Genomic DNA, 19,826 nt, shown 5'->3' on the forward strand with positions numbered 1-19,826 from the left:
CCCACCCCCCCGCGCCTCCGCCGGTCCCTCCTTCAGTCGTCTGTCTTTCATCTGGGATTAGATGGTCGGGTTAGTTGGAGAAGAAGATGAGGGGGGAAGTGTAAGTTGGCAAACAGAACAGAACCCAGTCTTTCGCTCTTTCTTTGCCTCTTTTTCAATCCTATCTGTTTTTTCCTGCAAGTCTTTCCGTCCCTGGGTGAGGGTGTAGAGAAGACAAACATGCGTCCAACACACACTAGTTATAGTGGCCTGCTAGGAGCCTGTCAATATTCAGTATTTAACTTTTAATCGTCAGCATGGATTAACATTATTAATGTTATTATTATCATAATATTATATATCATTTACTCTAATGGTGTCTTTAAATTTATTTTTTGTGTATGTTTTTGTTTTCATTCATCTTCTTTTATATTATAGCTTTCCCTACATGGTTAAGTTTTTGTGTATGTACTAGGTGGTTGGGTTGCACCACACCAACACCTGACTCCCTATTGGCTGACAAGTATCATCTTCTTCCTGCTTCTCCTCCAATCACAAGATGCGTGGCGCAGAGCGGTCATTGGAGACGGTCTTGCGAAGGCGGACTCCTCTCCTGATAGTGGTCAGCATATCGCCGGACCCCTCTGCTTCCTCTGTCCCTGTCTGAGAGTCGGTGGGGCCAGTTGGAGGCGGGGCCGGGTCATCGGGGAGGGCGGGGAAAGGAAACTGGCCCTCTCCAAGGGCATGTGCGCTGGCTACCAACTCGCCGATCTTCTCCACTAGGCTGTGCCGATTGGCCGCGATCATCTGATCCTCCTCTGATCCGGCCCCTGAACCTGTTCCTAGTGCAAGGCCCCCGTGCTGCTGGGCGTAGACCTCTAATGCCGCCCCTGATCCCCAGGCGGTGTTAGGCAGGCTGAGGCGCTTGGGTGACGCCTTGACATAATCAAGCGCACCCTGTGCGTCCTCGACTCCAGTGAAGAACACGCACTCCTCACTGCCTACACGCACAGGCACGCCACCTGAATGTCCTCCACCTGCGTACCCACCACCACCCGCCCCAGGTGAGTGTGAGTCTCCGGGAACAGTGGGTGTCTTCACAGGCACGATGGGTGGTCGGATGGGGATCGGACCCGCGTTGGACAGTGTGCGCCTCACACCTGGTTTGGTAGATGGGGTTCGCCGGATGGTGGCAGTGCCTGGAGTCCCTGCTCCGCCTCCACCAGCTCCACCAGGTTGTCCTGGTATCCCATGGGCACCGGGACCGAGAACACCACTGGGCAGACCAGCTGTACTGGCTGGCCTCTTGGTCTGGATCATGCGCCGGTAGTTCTGGGCGATGTTGGAGTGGCGAGGAATCGTGGAGGACTTGTCAAACTCTGTCTGTCCGTCTGGACCTTCAGCATCACCGTTCACTGAGTAGCAGTCATAATCTGAACCTAATGAAGGTAGAGAAGGAGATGATCATGAATTTTTTAAGTGACGAAGAGAATTCCCATCATAAAAGAAAAACAGAGTAACAAAGGGATAGCCAGATTATTTGGGAAGGGTAGCACTTTTATACAGGAAGACATTTAATATTATTCAGTTTCATTTATAATATTGTAATTCCCTGGCTGCTATCAAAGAGAGTGTCAAATTACTCCTGCCATCTGATGTACCTGCTGCGTGGATAATTCACTTTGTTTGATTTTAATACTACACTCTAAAGTTGCGGGTCCTAGTGAAAATGATGGATTCTGCAGAGCTTGTAAATATTGATATATTTTAAAAATTCATAATCCCATCCCATCACAGGTTGGCTTTTCGGAAATTTTATAAAAAAAAATAAATAAAAGAAAGATGATGAATGTGGCCAGAGGAAATGTAATAAATATGGCCTGAAGAAGATTAAAAGCTGCTGTAGAGCGGAGCAGACTACTCACCTTGTGAGGGGATTGTGTCCTCGGAGCAGGATGGGGTCGTGGTCTCGGTGCTGTATCCACTGGAGTACTGCAGAGAGTCTCTGCTACTCTTCTGCTGCTCCATACTCAGTCCTCTGGTGAGCACCATGGCAAGGTCACTGGCTGCTGGTGAAACCTCCTCTCCATGCTGAGGACGTACAGAGAGGCCACGTTGCAGGGATGTTTAATCAGTCATTTGTTCAGTGACTAAATCTGAATGAATTTATACATTTACATTGTCTTGATTACAAGTGGGATTTGTTCCAGTAACTCCCATTACTAGCATCACACACTGATGAGTTAATCAGCAGCAGGGTGTTTCAACATGTTGTAGAAACTTCATTCATTTTTCTGATACATGAATATGATCTATTTAGTGATCATTTTATTATAATTTGTATTTTTGTTGCATTGATGTGAGAATGTGTTGGGCAATAATGGAAACCAGAAGAAACATAAGTAAACAAGTAAAATGTTGTACATCACTCCAAAACTAAATTCTGGCCTCCATCACAGAATTACTTTTCTCCATAGTGGTTGGTTCACTTGCTGCTATTATAGTCTCCTTTTCAAATGAAAAAAAAGTGGTAAAAAACTAAATCCTCTCAAGCCTAAAACCTCTGTGTGCGGGTTGTTCATTAAGGCTAATCTCTCTTTTTTTCCCTGAAAAATGTCCACTGAGTGTAGCAGATACCAGAAGCGCTCTGGTTTGTATTTATTTATTGACATAGTATTATTCGGCCGATCAAAATGATAAGATTTTAAGATTATCAAACTTATTGTGCAGTAATTGGATGATATATTACTGTTGTAGCTGATAAACTGATGTAATTGCTTGGCTTATTATAGGCTGAACTTTATATATTTATGCACACACTCTCACAGTATTGCAAATTTACATAACTGTATTTCTCTTACACCTCCAACCTGCTTGTAAGCATCAAAAAGTATTACCTTTGCAGCAATAGTAGCCGGGGTCATCCTGGATCTCTGCCCGTCATCGGGGTGTGATGGCCCGGCGTACCCCTGGGAGCCCGGCGATGCCTCGTTCTCCCTCAGCCTGTCGAGAGGTTCCTTTCTCCTCTGGACTGCTGCTGCAGCCACCGGCTGCTCATACTGACCTGCTTTGGACCAATCCTGAAGAGGTGAGTGGAATTAATAAACAGGAAGTAGCAGGTAGGGTTAACATGAGAGACTTGTCCATTATCCAGCAGTTTGAAGTCCTTCATCTGAGTGCAGAGAGAGGGAGCCTTTGTAGGTGGATTGTGTCTGGGTGTTCAGAGGAGTGTGTGTGTGTGTGTGTGTGTGTGGGCGGGTGTATGTCGGTAGGGGGCTTTTGGAGCGTTTGAATGTGTTTACGTTGATGAGTTCGATTGGTTTTGATTCTCCAGTCGATTGCAAAACCAGCGAGTGAGACAGGGGGAGGCCAAAACAATATGCATGCACACACAGCAGATGGGTATGAATACTTTAAGGAAGCAAAGCAATGTGGTTATGAATGAGTTAATCGGGTGATGGAAATGTAAAGGAAAATAAACCATATACGCTTTAACTGAAAGATATTGAACAGAAACAGAAGAAAAAGGTGCAACTGAGGAAATGGAAGAGAATGGAGAACAAACCTTCCAGATAGGAACCTTTGATGTGGGAGAGGAGGAGCTGGATCCGGGGGGGCGGATATAGGGTGGGGACGCAGGAACAGGAAGAATGACAGAGAGAGGCCTGGTGGAGCCAGAGTGAGAGAGAGCGGGGCGGAAGGTAGCGAAGGACGAGCCAAACTGCGGGACGAGAGACATAGTCATGTCATCAGAGAGAGAGGAAAAGACACTGATGTGGACTAAGAGGGAGAGAGAGAGAGAAAGAGAGAGAAAGAGAGAGAGAGAGGCAGCCAGCTGTGGTTGGAGACCACTGGAATTAAAGCAACACACCTACAGTAGACACACACACCAAGTCCTCAGGGTGAAACAGATCAGCAGGAGGTTCGACAACAGAAAATACACAATTAGTCACTGCTGTCCATGCATCAAAATGACTCTATATGCAAACTAAGTCTAAGTTAGTCTAAGAACTACATCCTAGAAAGCCTGGATTTCACAGCCTCACTAAGTTAATATTAGAAAGGTCATGGGATTGGTTAAAGCAGCCCAAAGCATGTATTTAAAATTCAGATGCATTTGATTTTATGGTTATTCCTTCAGTGCAGTAATTCTGCATCATTGTAGCACAGAATTTAGCCAATGGCAACTTTTTTTCTCTGATAACCTAGTAATGGGTTCTTTACCGCTCCCTGAGGCTGGAGCACAGACCCAGTGCAACTACAATTGGCTACAGTCATAGTGAGTGTTTGTTTCCCCATTAGCCACAAGGAGCAGCAATGAGCCCATTCCACATTAGAAAAACAAATGGATTGGCCATATGAAGGTGAGATTATGTTTTATCATCACAGTATTTTTGCTTGTTGGTGGGAAACGTTCAGTAACACTGCACAGCGTCATGTTGTTCCGGTACTGGTAACTCTGATCCAGCTGTCGCACTGGTTACTCACTGTTGTTTAATGTGGACACAGAGAGACGACAGAGATGCAGGGATGTAAAGGGGAGAGAAGTTTTATGACTTTGCATGACTGTTATGCAACAGTTTTCATCAAAGCAAACAGTGAATGTGGGGGCATCTACACTGACAATGACTATCGCTCAAATTAGGGATGAATCACCCACTTACAGCCGTCAGACAGCTGGAAACCACGTTAATCAACTGACATAGAAAGGTAGTCATATATGCAAGCTGCTGTGGATGACAGATGCTGCTTAAAATCAAATATGGATATTTACTTTGCCTAAGCAGCATCACTGATTCTGCAAAAAAGAGCTCAACGCACTGCAACTTAAGAAAAAACACATGCAAATAGACAAAACACAAACAAATTCAGAAAATATCTTCATCAGTTTGACAACACATATGATGTGATGTGCTGCAAATACACACAGCACAACCAAATAGAGAGACGCACTGCAAGTACCACAGACAACAATGGAAACGTTTCCAGGGGAGGCAAAAAAGTGATGAACTCTGCACGTGTTGTTAAATGCGTTTAACTTCAAAAGTCACAAAGGATTGAACAAGCGCCAAGCCAGGTTCATCGCTTTTTTGTGTCCCCTGGAAATAGTTCCGTTGTCGTCTGCGCTGCTTGTAGCACTTTTCTGACTTTGGTTATGTTGTATAAATTTGCAAATGTTTTCTGAAGTTACAGAGTGTTGCAGCTCTCAGGGCCACCGTAATTCACCGCTGGAGAGCCTATTTAGGAGAGTTTGTCTCACCATCCAGAAGTCAAAGTCTGCCAATGTTTTCAAAAGTTCACAGATTCTTCAAACTTCTGGTACTTTGATGAATGTCACTTACCATCTTTTAAACTGTTGCATAATTCTGCTCTGTAATGACTTTATACCAGCACAACCATTTTAACAATAGATAACCTTCACCACAAATTAGTTCATCACAGCAACCATTAAACAACATGAAAAAAAAGAAAGAAATATTATATATTCAGTATTTAAGTTTTTATATCTGCAACCTGTTTTAATTGATTTCCAGAACTAAAAGAGTACAGTTTTGCATAGATGAGCAAACTTGCTGTCAAACAGATGGCAGCTTCTTCTGATTATGTATATTAGAGAGTCCAGACTTTCTGTGGACAGGGTAAGAGTACTTACAGTGGTAGGGGAGCTGCATTCACTGACTGACTGGCATGTTTCTGAGGCCTCTGATGACGCTGAGCTGGATGACTTCTACAGCAAAAAATACAGAGAGTAAAACAACATTGTGTTTAATGATTGTTCCATACTGATCAAGAGTTAATCCATATGTTCACATGAACACTTTCACTTTGAATTTGCGCGTGTACATACGTGTGTGTAAGGCATTTGTACCTGGCTAGTGATGTCCGAGGGCATGGGTGAAGGAGGCTTGGAGTAGATATTGGCATCCTGGGACACAAAGCCCGAATCGTGGGAGGAGACGCTGCTGAGTCGGTGTGCGGCGATGCCTCCCGGTGGCGGAGGCTGGTGCGGCAGGCTGCTGCGGTACCGATAGGAGGAGGAGGAGGAGGAGGAAGTGGGTGAGTGGGGTTGGGAACCTCCACCACCACCACCACCACCAATACCACCACTCCCGCCTCCTCCTGACGAACGGGAGGCACTACTGTGGGCGCTGTTGACGCTGCTGCAGGGGGGGGGAGCAGGGGTTGGGGTGGGGTTGGAGAGGAGCAAGGGGAGGGGCGGATTGTTGGAGGGGTGAGGAGTGTGACGGTAGGATGAAGGCAATGGTTGCCAAAAGTGGAGTAAGGACAGTGTTTAGGGAGAGAGAGCATGATTACAGGAATGTGTCAAAGGGATGGTTCAAATCAGGAAGAGGAAGTTGAAACGTTTGTAAGATATGAGGGTTTGGTTGTGATAAATTGATGGTTGGAGGATTGGAGGAGTTTGTGATCGGTTTACGTGATGGATTGACGTTCAGGAGTAGTTCACATCAAGTTGTTGGTTGAACAGGTTAGTGACAAATCAGTCACAGTCATTAAAAATGAGAGGAAACCAGGTAACCAAACACCGCAGGAGAGAAAGAGGGCAAGTCACGGGTGCACATAAACAAGATACAAAACAGAAGAGAGACAAGAGGAAAGAGAGACGAGTACAGAGTATATGATTGTGGTGGAGGAAAAGGGGGGAGAGAAGAGGGGAGGGAGGGGGGTAGACAAAGAGTGTGTAAGCTTATGAGGATCCAGGGCACACACACACAAACACACACTAAACACTGTGTGAACTTGCATGCTTTATGGTTTAAAGGGCAAATGCTACTACATGCAAATACTGACACACATACACAAAGTGATTTCTTTAGACAAAGAACAGACAGAAAAAACGTTTTACTTTACAGTATAATTGTATGTTATAATTGTTGTTGAAGTATTAATTTATTATTCAAAGTTCCTGACTGTGTGATATGCAGTTAAAGATCCTGTATTTTACACTTTTAAAGAAGATATATTTGTGGTTTTAAGAACCAAAAACCATCTCAGTGTTGTTTTACATCTCCTCTCTCAGGCTTCTCTCTGGAGCTCAAGTAACAACAGGTCAGCCAGAAGAGAGGAGGCTCTGAGTCTCTCTTCTGATTGGCTGACTGTGTTCTGAGTGATCCAATAAAAATACAGCAGATTTCAGGTAAACACTCAGAGAAATCAAATCCTGCAAGGTTGGATGGTTGGTCCAGGTGGGCAGAGCTTGGGGCATGACTGAGGGTGGTGGCTACTCTTTTGTGACATCACAAAGTTACAGAAATATGACGGCTTGTTTTAAGGTTCAGTTTCTGAATACAGGTTGTGTGCATTTCTCTGTGGACTGAGTGCTATGATATTTTCACAGTATTAATATAGAACCTAGTCTTGCTTTTTAATCAAAGAAGACATGGACATCTACCTGTATACAATATGGGACCTCCAAGGTGAAGTCTGTACAACTGGCAAATATAGGAATGCATTTACTATCTGGCTCCATCAAATTGTGAATTGTTCAGCCAACCAATAAAAAAAAGGGAGTTGTGTTGAGATGAAAGAAAAGACATGTACATCTCACTTTATACAATATGGGACCTTTAAGGAAAGCAGAGACTGAGAACAACATCCCTAATAAGCTCTTTTAGATTGAAGCTGATGTATCGTATCTATATCTTATATCTATGCCAAAATTCCAATATTTTTGTCTTTCATTCAGCCCTTAATAAAAAAAAAAAAAAAAAATCCAAGCCACAGTTTCTCTGTCTGAAGGCTGTGGGTCATTTATTTGGATTCCACTAAACTGAAGATGATTGGACAAACAGTAGTGATGGACTGACACGGACAGACATGACTGACAGTCACAGTGGAACAGGCTCCTCTTTCTGATAATCGTTGCAAAGAACACAGCATTACGTTGCTTATGGTTATGTCTGTGTGTACGTGTGTATATTTGTGTGTGAGCACCTGCACATGCTGCTCTTGCGTGAGCCGGAGCTGCTTGGAGATGAAGGAGGGGTCTGATAGGACCAGCTGTAGTCTGAGCCCTTCAGATCCTTAATCACCTGAGAGAGGAAGAGTCGGAATGAATTAAAGAGAGTTGGTTTATTGCTTCTTTATTTATACACTGTTGCCCATAAAGTTGGAATAATTTTGCTTTCAGACACAATCCTCTGTTCATCCCTATTTAAATGCATCAGTAATCACTTTTGACCAGGTGCAATGATTACATTATGTGTCCCAATTATCCAGGTGAAATGAAATAAATCACATTGTCACAATCATTTCATGGAAAGAGGTAAAAAATATTTTATTCCAACTTTATGAGCAACAGTGTATGTGTTCTGCACATGTTGTGGGCGTGTGCGCGTGTTCCACCTGTTCACTGGCAGGGGGCAGTTTGTGAGGATCGGTTGTCAGCACAGTGAGGTCATCAATGATGGCCTGGAGGTGAGTGATCTCTCCCAGCATGGCAATCTCTCCGTTCTAAAAAAATATACAAGGTAGAAACAATGAAACTTCCTATCAGATTTATTATTCTTTCATCCCAAATACACTGCAATACAGTGGCAGCTACAGGATGACATGCTGTCACCGTACAACAGCATCAAGGTACAGTAGCTGGGACACGCCAATCAAGGGACTAAACCTTAAAATGTCTTTTTTATATATTATGTTTCTTATGTTGGGGCATCAGAGAGGGAGACAGTAGCCCCATCATGTGTAATTACAAAGAAAACATGCCTGACTCTTTTGGTCTGATGTTCCTGGTAATTTACTTGCGGACCACACGGCTGGGCTAGTGTATGTGATGCCTCTGTAGATTCCAACAAACTCACATTGATTCATTGTTCAGTGGTGTGAGCTCAGCTAGCAGGTTCAATGATGATGATACTGTCACATTCTTGTTAACATGTGAGACTGACACATACTACGTCACTTTTCGTATTTTGGCATCACAAGACCAACAAGCCTTGAGTCGGAGAGCAACCATATAAGACCATAGCTCCAACTCTATCACCACCTCTCCTCCTCTATCCCCTCACCACGACTGGCTGAAGGAAGCCAATGAAGGTACAGAAGCGACCCCTCTCCTCCACCAGGGCTCGGCGCACCGCCTGCTTCTCCGTCTCCTCCATCAACAGGCACATGTCGGTGACATCCTGCATGGCACTGTCCAGCTGAGGCTGCAGGTCCCCTCGCCCTGGGATGGGGAGGATAGAAGAGAGTGAGACAGGGAGGTCAAGGAGAACATGACGGAAGAAAGGTATGAAGGAAGGAAGTGTTTCATCAGAGAAGGTGGATGAAGAGGAAGTAGGAAAGAGAGATGGAGGTGCAGATAGTATCAGTGAAAGGGAGAAAAAATGTGTCTAGGTATTTTATTAATATGATATAGGCTTGATGGGATATCTCTTCACCACCCTCTGATTCCATCAAACCACAAACATTATGAAACTCAAACTGAATGAGATTAAGTACAGCAACACCTTGTTTGATGTTTTGGCTCCATACTTTTTCAAACTGTAATGTGGAATCTAAACTTAAGGGCATCATGTTACATTATATCACATGTCATTATATTAGAAAGGCAATAGTTTGATGACCTGAATCCAATAATCCAAGATGCTGCTTTCTTAATAACGTGCTGTAATATGCTTTGTCCTAATAAACTGAGCAGATTTGATCATGTTCAGCTATTTGGGGGCAATTCAGATCAAGCAGCAGTGTAGGAACCTCCCTGTGGTGTAGCCTCTAAACCTGCAATAGCGCATTTTTTTGGCCACTTGGGGGCAGCAGAAAAAAGCTGTGAACAACAGACACACATAAACCTTTTATTTTGTTATGATGAACAGATACACAGCAACATTAAACTGCAAAAACTCTATGTCAAAGTAAGTGAGATTGTTGGAAAGGCTGCAATTGAGAAAATAAGTTTAATTTCCCTTCCTTATACTATGTAAACTTACTTTATTTATTAGGATTGGTACCCGACAGAATCTTCACATGAGGGTCAATGAAGAATATCCTTATTTTGACACATAGTGTCATTTATATGAGTTCAGTCTGGGTTTAAATAAAGGAAGAAAAGCCTTAAAATTGGGTGGAATTACACTGTTTTAACTTGTATCACTTCAATTCTAATTTTGACCTGATGATGGCATCAGAGGAAAAGTCAGACAATCACCAAAGTTATTGATTCATCCTCTGTGGATCATGAATACCTGTACCTAATTTTATACCAACCAATCCTGTAGATGTTTAGATATTTCACTATATAAGTGACAACTTATATACTAAAGTCATAAAGATTCACCCCTTGGGGATCATGAATATCTCCACCAAATTTCATGGCAATCCATCATATAGATGGCAAAACATTTTACTTAAAGCCAAAAAGGTAAACCTCACGATGGCACTAGAAAAAAAACCAGAGGATCACCTAATCATTCAGAGAACATCATCTGGGGACCATTTATCTGTACATAATTTGATGGCAATCCAATAGCTGATGAGATATTCACTCTAAAACCTGGCTGTGTAAGGCTCTACACAGATGTTGTCTGTGTGAAGTTTTGTTATAGAACTAAGGGAAACTATAGAGTTGGTATTAATTGAATATGTGTGATATATAATATGTGAATCTTTTCACATCACAGATAGTCATTTGATGTGTTGTTAATAAAATTATATCGTTATTATAGCAGCTTTTAATATAAAAGTGGCAGGGTGCTTCTTTTAAAAAAGAGGCTCCTGTGTACTTATATGTTGTACAGCAGCATGTGTCCGACCTGGGGAGACAGTGAATCTAGCTAAAGACTGCTGTATTTCTGTGATATATCTGTGTGTCAACTAATATTATGGCCTAAAAGTATCCAAAAACACTTGACCACAGTGTGTGAAAGTGGACAATTTCCCTCTCTAACACTGTCAGTCCACACCCAACCTCATGATGGTACAGAGCCAAAACATAAATAATGTGTTTCCGTCTTTAAACTTTGCTACGTGCTGTAATTGCACAGCGATCACATGATAAGGTAAGACATAGGTGTATACATATGGTGTAGAAAATCTTAATCCTATCTACTGTTAACATAAAATGCAATGAACGGAAGGCAAAATATGAAATAACTCTTTGTAGTGTTACAGCATGCAAAAAAAAAAAAAAAAAAAAAAAAAATTTTAGCAGAGATGTCGGCAGTACCAGAGACAGAATGAGAGAGAGGACAAGAGAGGAGCGGTAGCATGAGAGCAGAATGAAAGCCTGCGGTGTGACAACAAAAAAAGTCATGCAGGAGTCAACGAAGAAGAAATTACATCATGCAAGTGAAACTGCACAACTCCAACTTCTCAAACTATGAAACTACACAAGCTGAACTCTGATCTGTCACCAGGAGGCAAAACATTACACAAAGCTTCCTTAGTGTTGCAACTAGGTGTTCTTTTTTTTTTTTTTTTTTTAAAGAAGCCATGGTAGCTGGTTTCATTCATTTTTCAAATGAGAAAATATAAGATTGTTTTGACACTGTTACACGATCTCCTGTCAGTAATCACCAGATCACAAAAGAATGTACTCAGAAATATTTGATGCTTTGAATGGAGCTTGTAGATAGTAGGATGATGACTTTTACAAGCAAAGCTGCTTTACCTACTAGACTGTCCCAAAGCCCCAGCCCTTCAGGAGGCCTGAAAGTTCCAGCTCCAACACGTGACATTTAGTTTGTGGTAATATAATTAGAAAAAGTTTACCCCTTCAAATTGACCTTTAGAGACCCCGTCCGTCAGGAACACAAACTGAGCTACAAAGTCATATAACAATGCTTGTAAACTTAATACTGTGCAGTGTATTATAGTATTCATTTTTGCCCTTCATTTTTTTTTTTACAGATTCCAAAAAAATTATTTTCAAAACGTATTGATACCTTTTGAAATAACCTAAGATATTTTATGTTTATGCTCCTGTGTTGAACTGTGCTTCATATATACAGGCGAGTGTAACTGCTGTCAGCAAAGTAATCACTAATCACAATCACTGTCTCGTGGTCATTGCAACACGGCTGTGTGCACTGAACATTGTTGCCCACAGCTCTGCAGCTAAACTCACGTCCTCTGAGCTGCTATTTTCATAACTATAAAACATAATTACTGAAATATCTGACTGATCACATGACACAAAATCTAATCCTCATCATCTTCAGGCACATGTTCATTTTCTGAGTAACCCTTATCAAAACCCTTCCAATATCAAATTAAGTGTAAGATAAGAATACATCTGTTGTCTGTTTTGATTCTCAAATTTTGACTGAATCAGTTTTGACACTTTGACCAGACATTGTTAAAAACAAATATCTTGAGGACTGCAGGCCTTAGCGGAATAAAATTAAGGAATCAGATGGGACTATGTAATATGGTCCTGGGGTCTCTCAAGACTTAAGATACATGTCTCAGGATAAAACTAAAACAGTAATGGAATTAAGAAAACATCTGCATGTGTTATCTGATCTCCAGGCCCCGTCTTATAGTGGGGCCCTGAGAAAAAAATCTAGCTTTAAGGCTTTTGTTATTTTGGTTAATATTGTGCCTATGTGGTTTCACAAATGTATTCTTACAGCAATCAAATTACCACAAACTAAAAATGAATGACTAAATACTGCAACGCGTGCACAGAATGTGGGGAAAATATAGGGCCCACAGCTCATTTTTGGGGCCCCCTGGTGGGTTACTTACCATACACGGCTCCCAAGAACAATTCTCTAATGTACACAGAAACCTTTCCATGACCATGTGGAACCACTGTATCACAAATGTAGTAATAATCTGAATATCAGCTGAGTTGTAGCCTCCTCTACAATCATGCACGTATGTTAATCTGAAGGAGAAAGTTGGGAATGTGAGTAAGGATGGAGGTGATGCAGCAGAGCTGTAGCGAGCGACAGGCTGATACTTACCCTGGATCTCTATTACAGGGGGAGAAATACCACAGGGAGGGAGAGACAGAGAGAGGGCAGCAGTGACAAGGGGAGACAGCAAAAGAGGGAGAGAGAGAGAGAGGGAAAGGGGGGGAGAGAGAGAGCAGAAATAGCAGAACTCATTGTTAAGGTTAGTATAAGGAAGCCATCACAAGACAGCCACAGTGCCACAGGTTAGAGCAAAAATAACACTGCTGCTGCAACCAAAAGCTAAATCCAGAAATAATAATACCAACAAGCGGCAGCGCTCACAGGGCTAACCAGTCACTTGCAAGCATAACAGCAAAGGGCACTGCATTGTTTCACCGTCAGTTTTACCCAGTGTTGGATTACTGAATGTTATTGTATTGTTAATACATTGTAATATAGTTGTATTATTTTATTTCATTTCATTCCTTTGTTGCATTCCATTCATTACTTGTCTTTTACTCAGAGTTAAAGTCGTGGAGTTGCATTTAACAAAAGACAGGATACATTAAAAACTATGTATTTGAAATTTACTTTACAGACATCTTACATCGATGTAATCATCTGCCTGGCAACTGAATGGAAGCTGTTCCTGAAAGAAAGCACTATTTATTGGTTGCTGCATCACTGAGTGAAGTGTTTCAGGACGAATGAGAAAAGACCTGCAATACTGTTGATCACCACTAGATGGAAACATAAACCTACAATTCTTTTGACCTAGACTGTGTAAAGTCTACGGTCCCTGACCTCAGTGAACGTAATCACTGTATTTTGTGATGCCTTTATCATGGACCCCATCAACATTTGATCTAGTGTTGGCCAATTTTGTTGTTGGTGTTAATTTACCACTCACTGTCACCACTAGCAACAGTGACAAGATCATGAAGATAACTGTGGTAAAAACATCTTGGCTTTTGATCCTCGTGGGGTTTCATTGACCTTGTCAGACATAATTTGACCTTTAGTGTGACCTTCTGTCTATTCTGTCAAATGTGAGGGGAGCATGAGCTCGACTGTTGAACTGCTGACTGTTACCTTTACGAGCCTTCTTCTGTAGCTTCATGGTGTCAGATGACTTCTTCTTGATCTCGTGGCGTGACCTCTTGTACTCTTGAAACAGGATGAACAGAGATGCTTTAGTGACAGGAATGTAAAGCCCTCTATGTGAACTCAGATTATCTTGCATTTCCAATATCGATTTAAATAGAAAGGCTGCACAGCCAAGAGCTTGCTGATACAGATTTACATTGCTCGGAGGAAAACACTGATCTGAGGAGATATAAGTCAGATCAGCATTGAACATCATCTTTGGTTTGTGGCTATCAGTACAGTAGGTGTGAAATTGGTAAGAATTACATGAAAGCATGAGGTAGTCTATTATAATACATAAAAACGAGTCTCATGGTGCTCTAACACCTAACCTGTTTGGATTACAGGATACTACTACAACTACAAATCTACTGCTCTACAGAGGGGACTTCCTGATTCTCTACAGAGGGGATCAAGGAACCAAAAGTACAATAGATTTTGTATGACCCCATGAAGGAGATTCTTGTCAAAGTTGGTTTTCTCTGACGCAGAGGCGTGATAAACACTTGTACCTTTTCATCTGTAAAGCCCTTATTAGACATTCACCACTCTGTATAACATCTACGCTGAACTGGACCATAGGACCCGACCAAACTCACTCCACTGACTGTCCTATGCTTCAAGTTCCACAGGTTTACAAACAGGGGTCTGACAAATCTTAAAACTCTTGGACATATTAATCAAACTGGACTTGGATTGTATTTTGTTGTCTCACTGGTATTTTGCAATGTAACAAACTGAAAATATTAGTGAAAGAAGTAATATCTGATCTTGCAGTACAATATCCATTTATAGTGACCACAGCATTATTAATTATTTTTATGGTTATGTTTAGACTCTCAGAGCACTTGGTTAAGGTTGGGGAAAGATCCAGGTCTGAGTTAAAGGGGCTACTTGTAAGTTTTCTCTGCCGCCAAATGTGGTTTCTCGCGGGGAGTCGGTGGTGGTGACTGTGGCTTGACAAGAGCTTCGGCCATTATTGCATTTACCAGACAAGAGGTTATAATACGTACTCTGCCCAGCGCTGTGAGTGTGTGTGTGTGTGTGTGTGTGTGTGTGTGTGTGAGAGTACCTTTTGCATGATCTTTATCCAGCTGGTTGGCTGTCTTCTTCCAGTCCTCAATCTTGTCCTGGAGAGGATTGATCAGACTCTCCATCAAAGCGCTGTAGGGAGAGACAAGAGATTTAAGAGGAAGATACACAAATGAATGTTTCATAGAAAATCAATCCTTGGGCAAATATTTTCCTGGTGTGGTGTCTTGACAAGAGACCGACTCAGTACAAACAGCAGAGACCCCCATATTCCAACCACCAAGCCGCCACTGAAAATGAGAAGCTATAGTATATTTGTGGAACAAGATCATTATATAAATTCCCTCCACGTGTCGTTCCCCTTCATAATTTTAGTATCTGTTGCCCCCCCTTCCCATCCACACATGCACACACACAAATGCTCACATATACAGTAAATGCAGGTTTATTGGAACAGACACATAATAGCTTTAAGATTGACTCCATCTTCAAAGGGGACCCCTGCCATTATCATGGCCATAGATCATTATTATCATCACCATCAATGTAATAGCTTTTTCTGTGGAAAATTCATTAGAGAGTATGGAGAATGAAGGAAAAGTCAAACAACGGTTGAAAAGAGACTCTTGTTGAGGTTTCCATAGTGGTCTGTGTTGCGTGCCAATGGTTGTATTCATTTACAGTCATTTAAATATGGACAGACAGAGCAATGTTCCTAATGGGATCCACACAGATGACAAGAAAACCTCATCAAACATCTGTCTCATCATAACCCTGAAAACAAGGTCAGCTCTAGATGCGCTACCATTTTATGACTTCTGAAAAATACTGGGCTGCAGAGTAGTAAGGTCAGGAAAGGAAGGAAAAGAAGGAAGTTAAGAAGGATGCAAATAGTGAGAAGGAAAGGAATTAAGGAAGGAAGAAAGCAAGGATGGACATGGATCTTACTTGGTGAACTGGCGAAGTTTGGCCTCAATGCTCGATGCCTCATGCACATCCTGGTCAGAGCTGAACCAATATCTCTGGTTGCCCCTGGAAACACAAAACAGCCAAGTTCATATATAAAACACATACATGGACATACACATCCACACACACAGCATATATACGGATGCTATTGCAGTGTGTCATTGCACATCTACCACAAAAGGCTCTATGTGTTCTGCAGAGACCACATGAAGATGTGATCAGTATTTACATTACAGCTATTAGTATATCGTGTAAAGTAAATTCTGGTAAAAGCATTGTATCCTTCAAACAGATGAACAACTCCTTTTACATTCAGCCAATATTTACACAAGACACCGATCTGCCTCTCACAGATACTACACACACTCCCGGCTTCGTCCAAATAAAGTAGTGTCTCGTGAGTGTGTGTTTGTGGGAGAGTCAACTGCTCTGGGCCCCGAGTTTCGTGAGCTGCTAACCTGCAAGTGTAAACACCAGTCTATTTTAAGGCAGAGTAGATCCGTGTGGAAAAAGCTGACCCCAGAGTTAAAGTCAGTCCAAGTGATGGCAGACAGCGCTAATTTCCAAACAAGGTGCTCAGAGCTGTACAGGTGGAACACCAGCTAAAAATCATACTATCATACTATGTGCTTAAAGACTTTGTCACAGAAGTAAGGCTTATACAGTATACAGTGCCTAGAGAATACCATAATCAGAGCTGCCACTGAAATGTACACACTGGAAAATTCTGATTAAACAGGAGCCAAATGGGATTTCCTCGAGAGACACTGTTTATCATAAGGGCTTACAAAGGCTTACACAGTTAAATGCAGGGAGTGCAGAGAGAGGAAGGGGCGTTATTCCAATATGTTGTGCACCAGATTAATATTTTCACCTCAACTGAAGAATCCTGTGTCAGAAAAAAAAGGGGGAGGTGGTTACTTCTCCAAAATGATTTAAAACACAATTTGAGAATAAATAGGATGTAACCTGCAGCTATACTCAGCTACAGTACATGTACCATGACCACGGTGTTGAGGAAAGGAATGCTCAGCAACTTATGCCAATTCTCAAAATTTAAAATTGTAATTTAAATCCAAAAATCCATTTTCTTTTGTGTGCTTGTGAGATGTTTGGTTCCACAACACTTCTAGTGAGATCATCAGATCAAACTTTATAAGCTAAGATGGGGGACATGGTAAATGTCTCCTGCATCAGCATGTTAGCACTGTTAGCTCAAAGCAATACTTCACTTGAGTACAGCCTCACAAAGACACTAGATTGGTCACCTTATGTGAAGACTGTAAGAATGGACAGAAATCTGAAGAACCTAAATTGATAGTAAACTATACGCTGCATCAATCCTATTGTAATGCAAGAATATCAACATTTTGTACAACTCTACAAAACCCTGGATTAAGTTCAGTGATGACATATTTTTTTCTGTAGTTCAATGATGACAATCTAAAATTCTTACTTTCTACAATATTGCCGTTTGTCAACTATGGTGTGGTCAAGGTTAGGGGAAGACGCTGGTTACGTCAAATAAACTATGGTTAAAGTCGGGGTATGGTTATGCTTAGACAACTAAAACATTTGGTCAAGGTTTAGGTTCTAGTTTATAAAATGGACGTAAACTCCAGTTTCCTGCATGAAGTCAGACGTGCTACAAACCACTCCACTACCACCACCTCTGCACCTCTACTTCCCCCCCCTGCTACAATCTCCTGCATTGGCACTGAAGCTTGCAATTGCTAGGGACACTGGGTAGAATAAAGGGTATATATAATTGATATAGGTTACAAGTCGTGTATTTAAAGGAACAAAAGAGAACGTATGATTAATTGTTTATGCTGTTTGGCTGCAGGGCAACAGCAGGGGACGGACTGACCAACTGAGTGATGAGGTGACACCATTGGTCGGCTGGCTGAGTCCCTATTGGTTGTTGCACTTCCACTTTTTTATTTATTTTTTTTTCAAAAAGGCACCTAGAGACAAATCTAGACTTTTTGACAAACCTTAGCTACTTTCCATAAAAGAGAGTCACCAGTTTTGCCCCGCAGGCGTGACGTTGGACTTGCCCTCTCTCAATACTGACCGCACGGCAGCTGATGTGAATGAGCTTCTAACTCTCTCTCTGACTGATCATTTTACAAATAAATACAGCTGAAATCACAGCATAGCAGTTTTCTTTAACTTATGTGTATGAAGAATTTATCAGATGACGTTGCGGTTATAACGGCGGGGTTTTACGAGCAGCTTGAAAATGGCTTGGAAGTGACTGCAGGTTAACATCTAGTCTTATGGGCCGTGTTTCATTGTCTGTCAACAGAAACACAAAAACGTGTCAATGAGAACAGCTTTATGGGAAATTAGCCGTATAATAACACTGTATATGTGAGCACAGAGAGTGGGACACTAGGCAGAATGCAAATACAACACTCTCCAGCCATATACAAGGTTTTGGTCCAGTCTTGATCATATGAGGAACAGATCTTGCTTTTTATTTCTCATTTAAAGATCAACTAATGTAAATCACAGTAAATCACCCTGTCGTTTAGGCTGACAGATTTTGATATGCAGTGTATTGGTTAAATTGCTTCAATTGAAAATCAACTGTAGCGTCTCATTTCAACATGAATGGCGTGCTGACCTGGTGTCATCAACCCAGAATGCCCTGCTCATGAGCACCTCAGCTTGTCATTGGGATGGATTTCCTCTGCAGATTCAAACCAGCACGCACTCACATATGCTACATACCCATACACTCACAACTGCCAAACCACACACACACACACACACACACACACACACACACACTTACACTGTGTGTTGTTTACATCCAGAGAGAAGTGTTCCATTCATAATTAACAAATTCCTCCCTCACGCCTCCTGATCTACCCGGCAACCATTCATTAAAGTAGAGCCAACCCCCCCCGATACACATACACACACATGCACACACAGACACATACTTCAAGTACACACCATGCATGCCGATCAGTTGTAACTGAATCAGTATTTTGAACCATAGTGTGATCTAATCCACCGTCATTAGCTGGATTTCTTGATACTGGCGTGAGGAGAGAGTGACGTGAAGTCACTCTGAGTGTGTGATATTTTGGATCGAAGGAAAAGGTAGATTGGGGAAGAAATGAGAGCAGAGATGGAGGAGAGATCAGAGTGCATGAAGACGAGAGGGGTCGCCTCGCACATTTTAATGAGCTCACTGCTGGAGAGAGAACCATGGGACCAGAGTTACAGCCAAGTGTTTGTGTTAGTGTGTGTGTGTTTGATCTCCACATTTATGATGGTCCTCTTCCTGTTTGTTATTACCAGCCATCTGAGACTCCATAGGAGATCCACGAGATTAGGGGTGGCGCAGAGCACACACACTAGTCACATCTGGAAGACAGCTACTGTGTGTGTGTGTGTGTGTGTGTGTGTGTGTGTGTGTGTGTGTGTATGTCTGTGCTTAGAAGTCTGAGTTCATTTGCTTCCAATGCAAATCATCATGTTTTAGCACCTTATTTGAACTAAAAGAGGCCTAGCAATGGATCAAACCTTGCTTAGTCTGACTTGCGTCTTTCAAATTTACCAAGACAAATAGAATCTTGATTCAGTGCTGTTCTGGAGGATTAGTATTTCCAATGACACAATTTACTGTGTTCTCATTTAAAAATGGTTTGCTTAAAAAAATGTGCAGTCTAGTACAGCCTCAAAAAAACAAGCAGTACAACAACCTCTCTTCCTCTATCTGCCCATTCATCAACCATCACATATGTTTGATAGTAGCAGTGATCTGCTAGAAAGTTCCTGTGTTTTAACTGATACATTTTAAAGATAGAAATATCAAAA

The 19,826-nt window shown here is 41.9% G+C and overlaps 1 protein-coding gene across 1 annotated transcript in view; it reads right to left on the reverse strand.

Annotated features, from left to right (window-relative positions):
• Positions 1-383: 383 nt before the first annotated feature.
• mtss2b (MTSS I-BAR domain containing 2b) overlaps positions 384-19,826 on the reverse strand; it is a 65,432-nt gene continuing 45,989 nt past the window's right edge. Inside the window, 13 exon segments of the mRNA XM_087180235.1 lie at positions 384-1,418; positions 1,905-2,070; positions 2,877-3,059; positions 3,545-3,700; positions 5,633-5,707; positions 5,849-6,140; positions 7,933-8,030; positions 8,344-8,451; positions 9,012-9,169; positions 13,935-14,009; positions 15,061-15,152; positions 15,969-15,999; positions 16,002-16,052. Coding sequence (XP_087036361.1) covers positions 532-1,418; positions 1,905-2,070; positions 2,877-3,059; positions 3,545-3,700; positions 5,633-5,707; positions 5,849-6,140; positions 7,933-8,030; positions 8,344-8,451; positions 9,012-9,169; positions 13,935-14,009; positions 15,061-15,152; positions 15,969-15,999; positions 16,002-16,052 — 2,372 coding nt within the window. The 3' untranslated portion in view covers positions 384-531.

This window comes from Seriola lalandi, unplaced genomic scaffold, assembly GCF_002814215.2.
Source record: "Seriola lalandi dorsalis isolate HSWRI2012SDOR001 ecotype SW California unplaced genomic scaffold, Sedor1 jcf7180002054898, whole genome shotgun sequence".
Taxonomy (NCBI): Eukaryota; Metazoa; Chordata; class Actinopteri; order Carangiformes; family Carangidae; genus Seriola; species Seriola lalandi.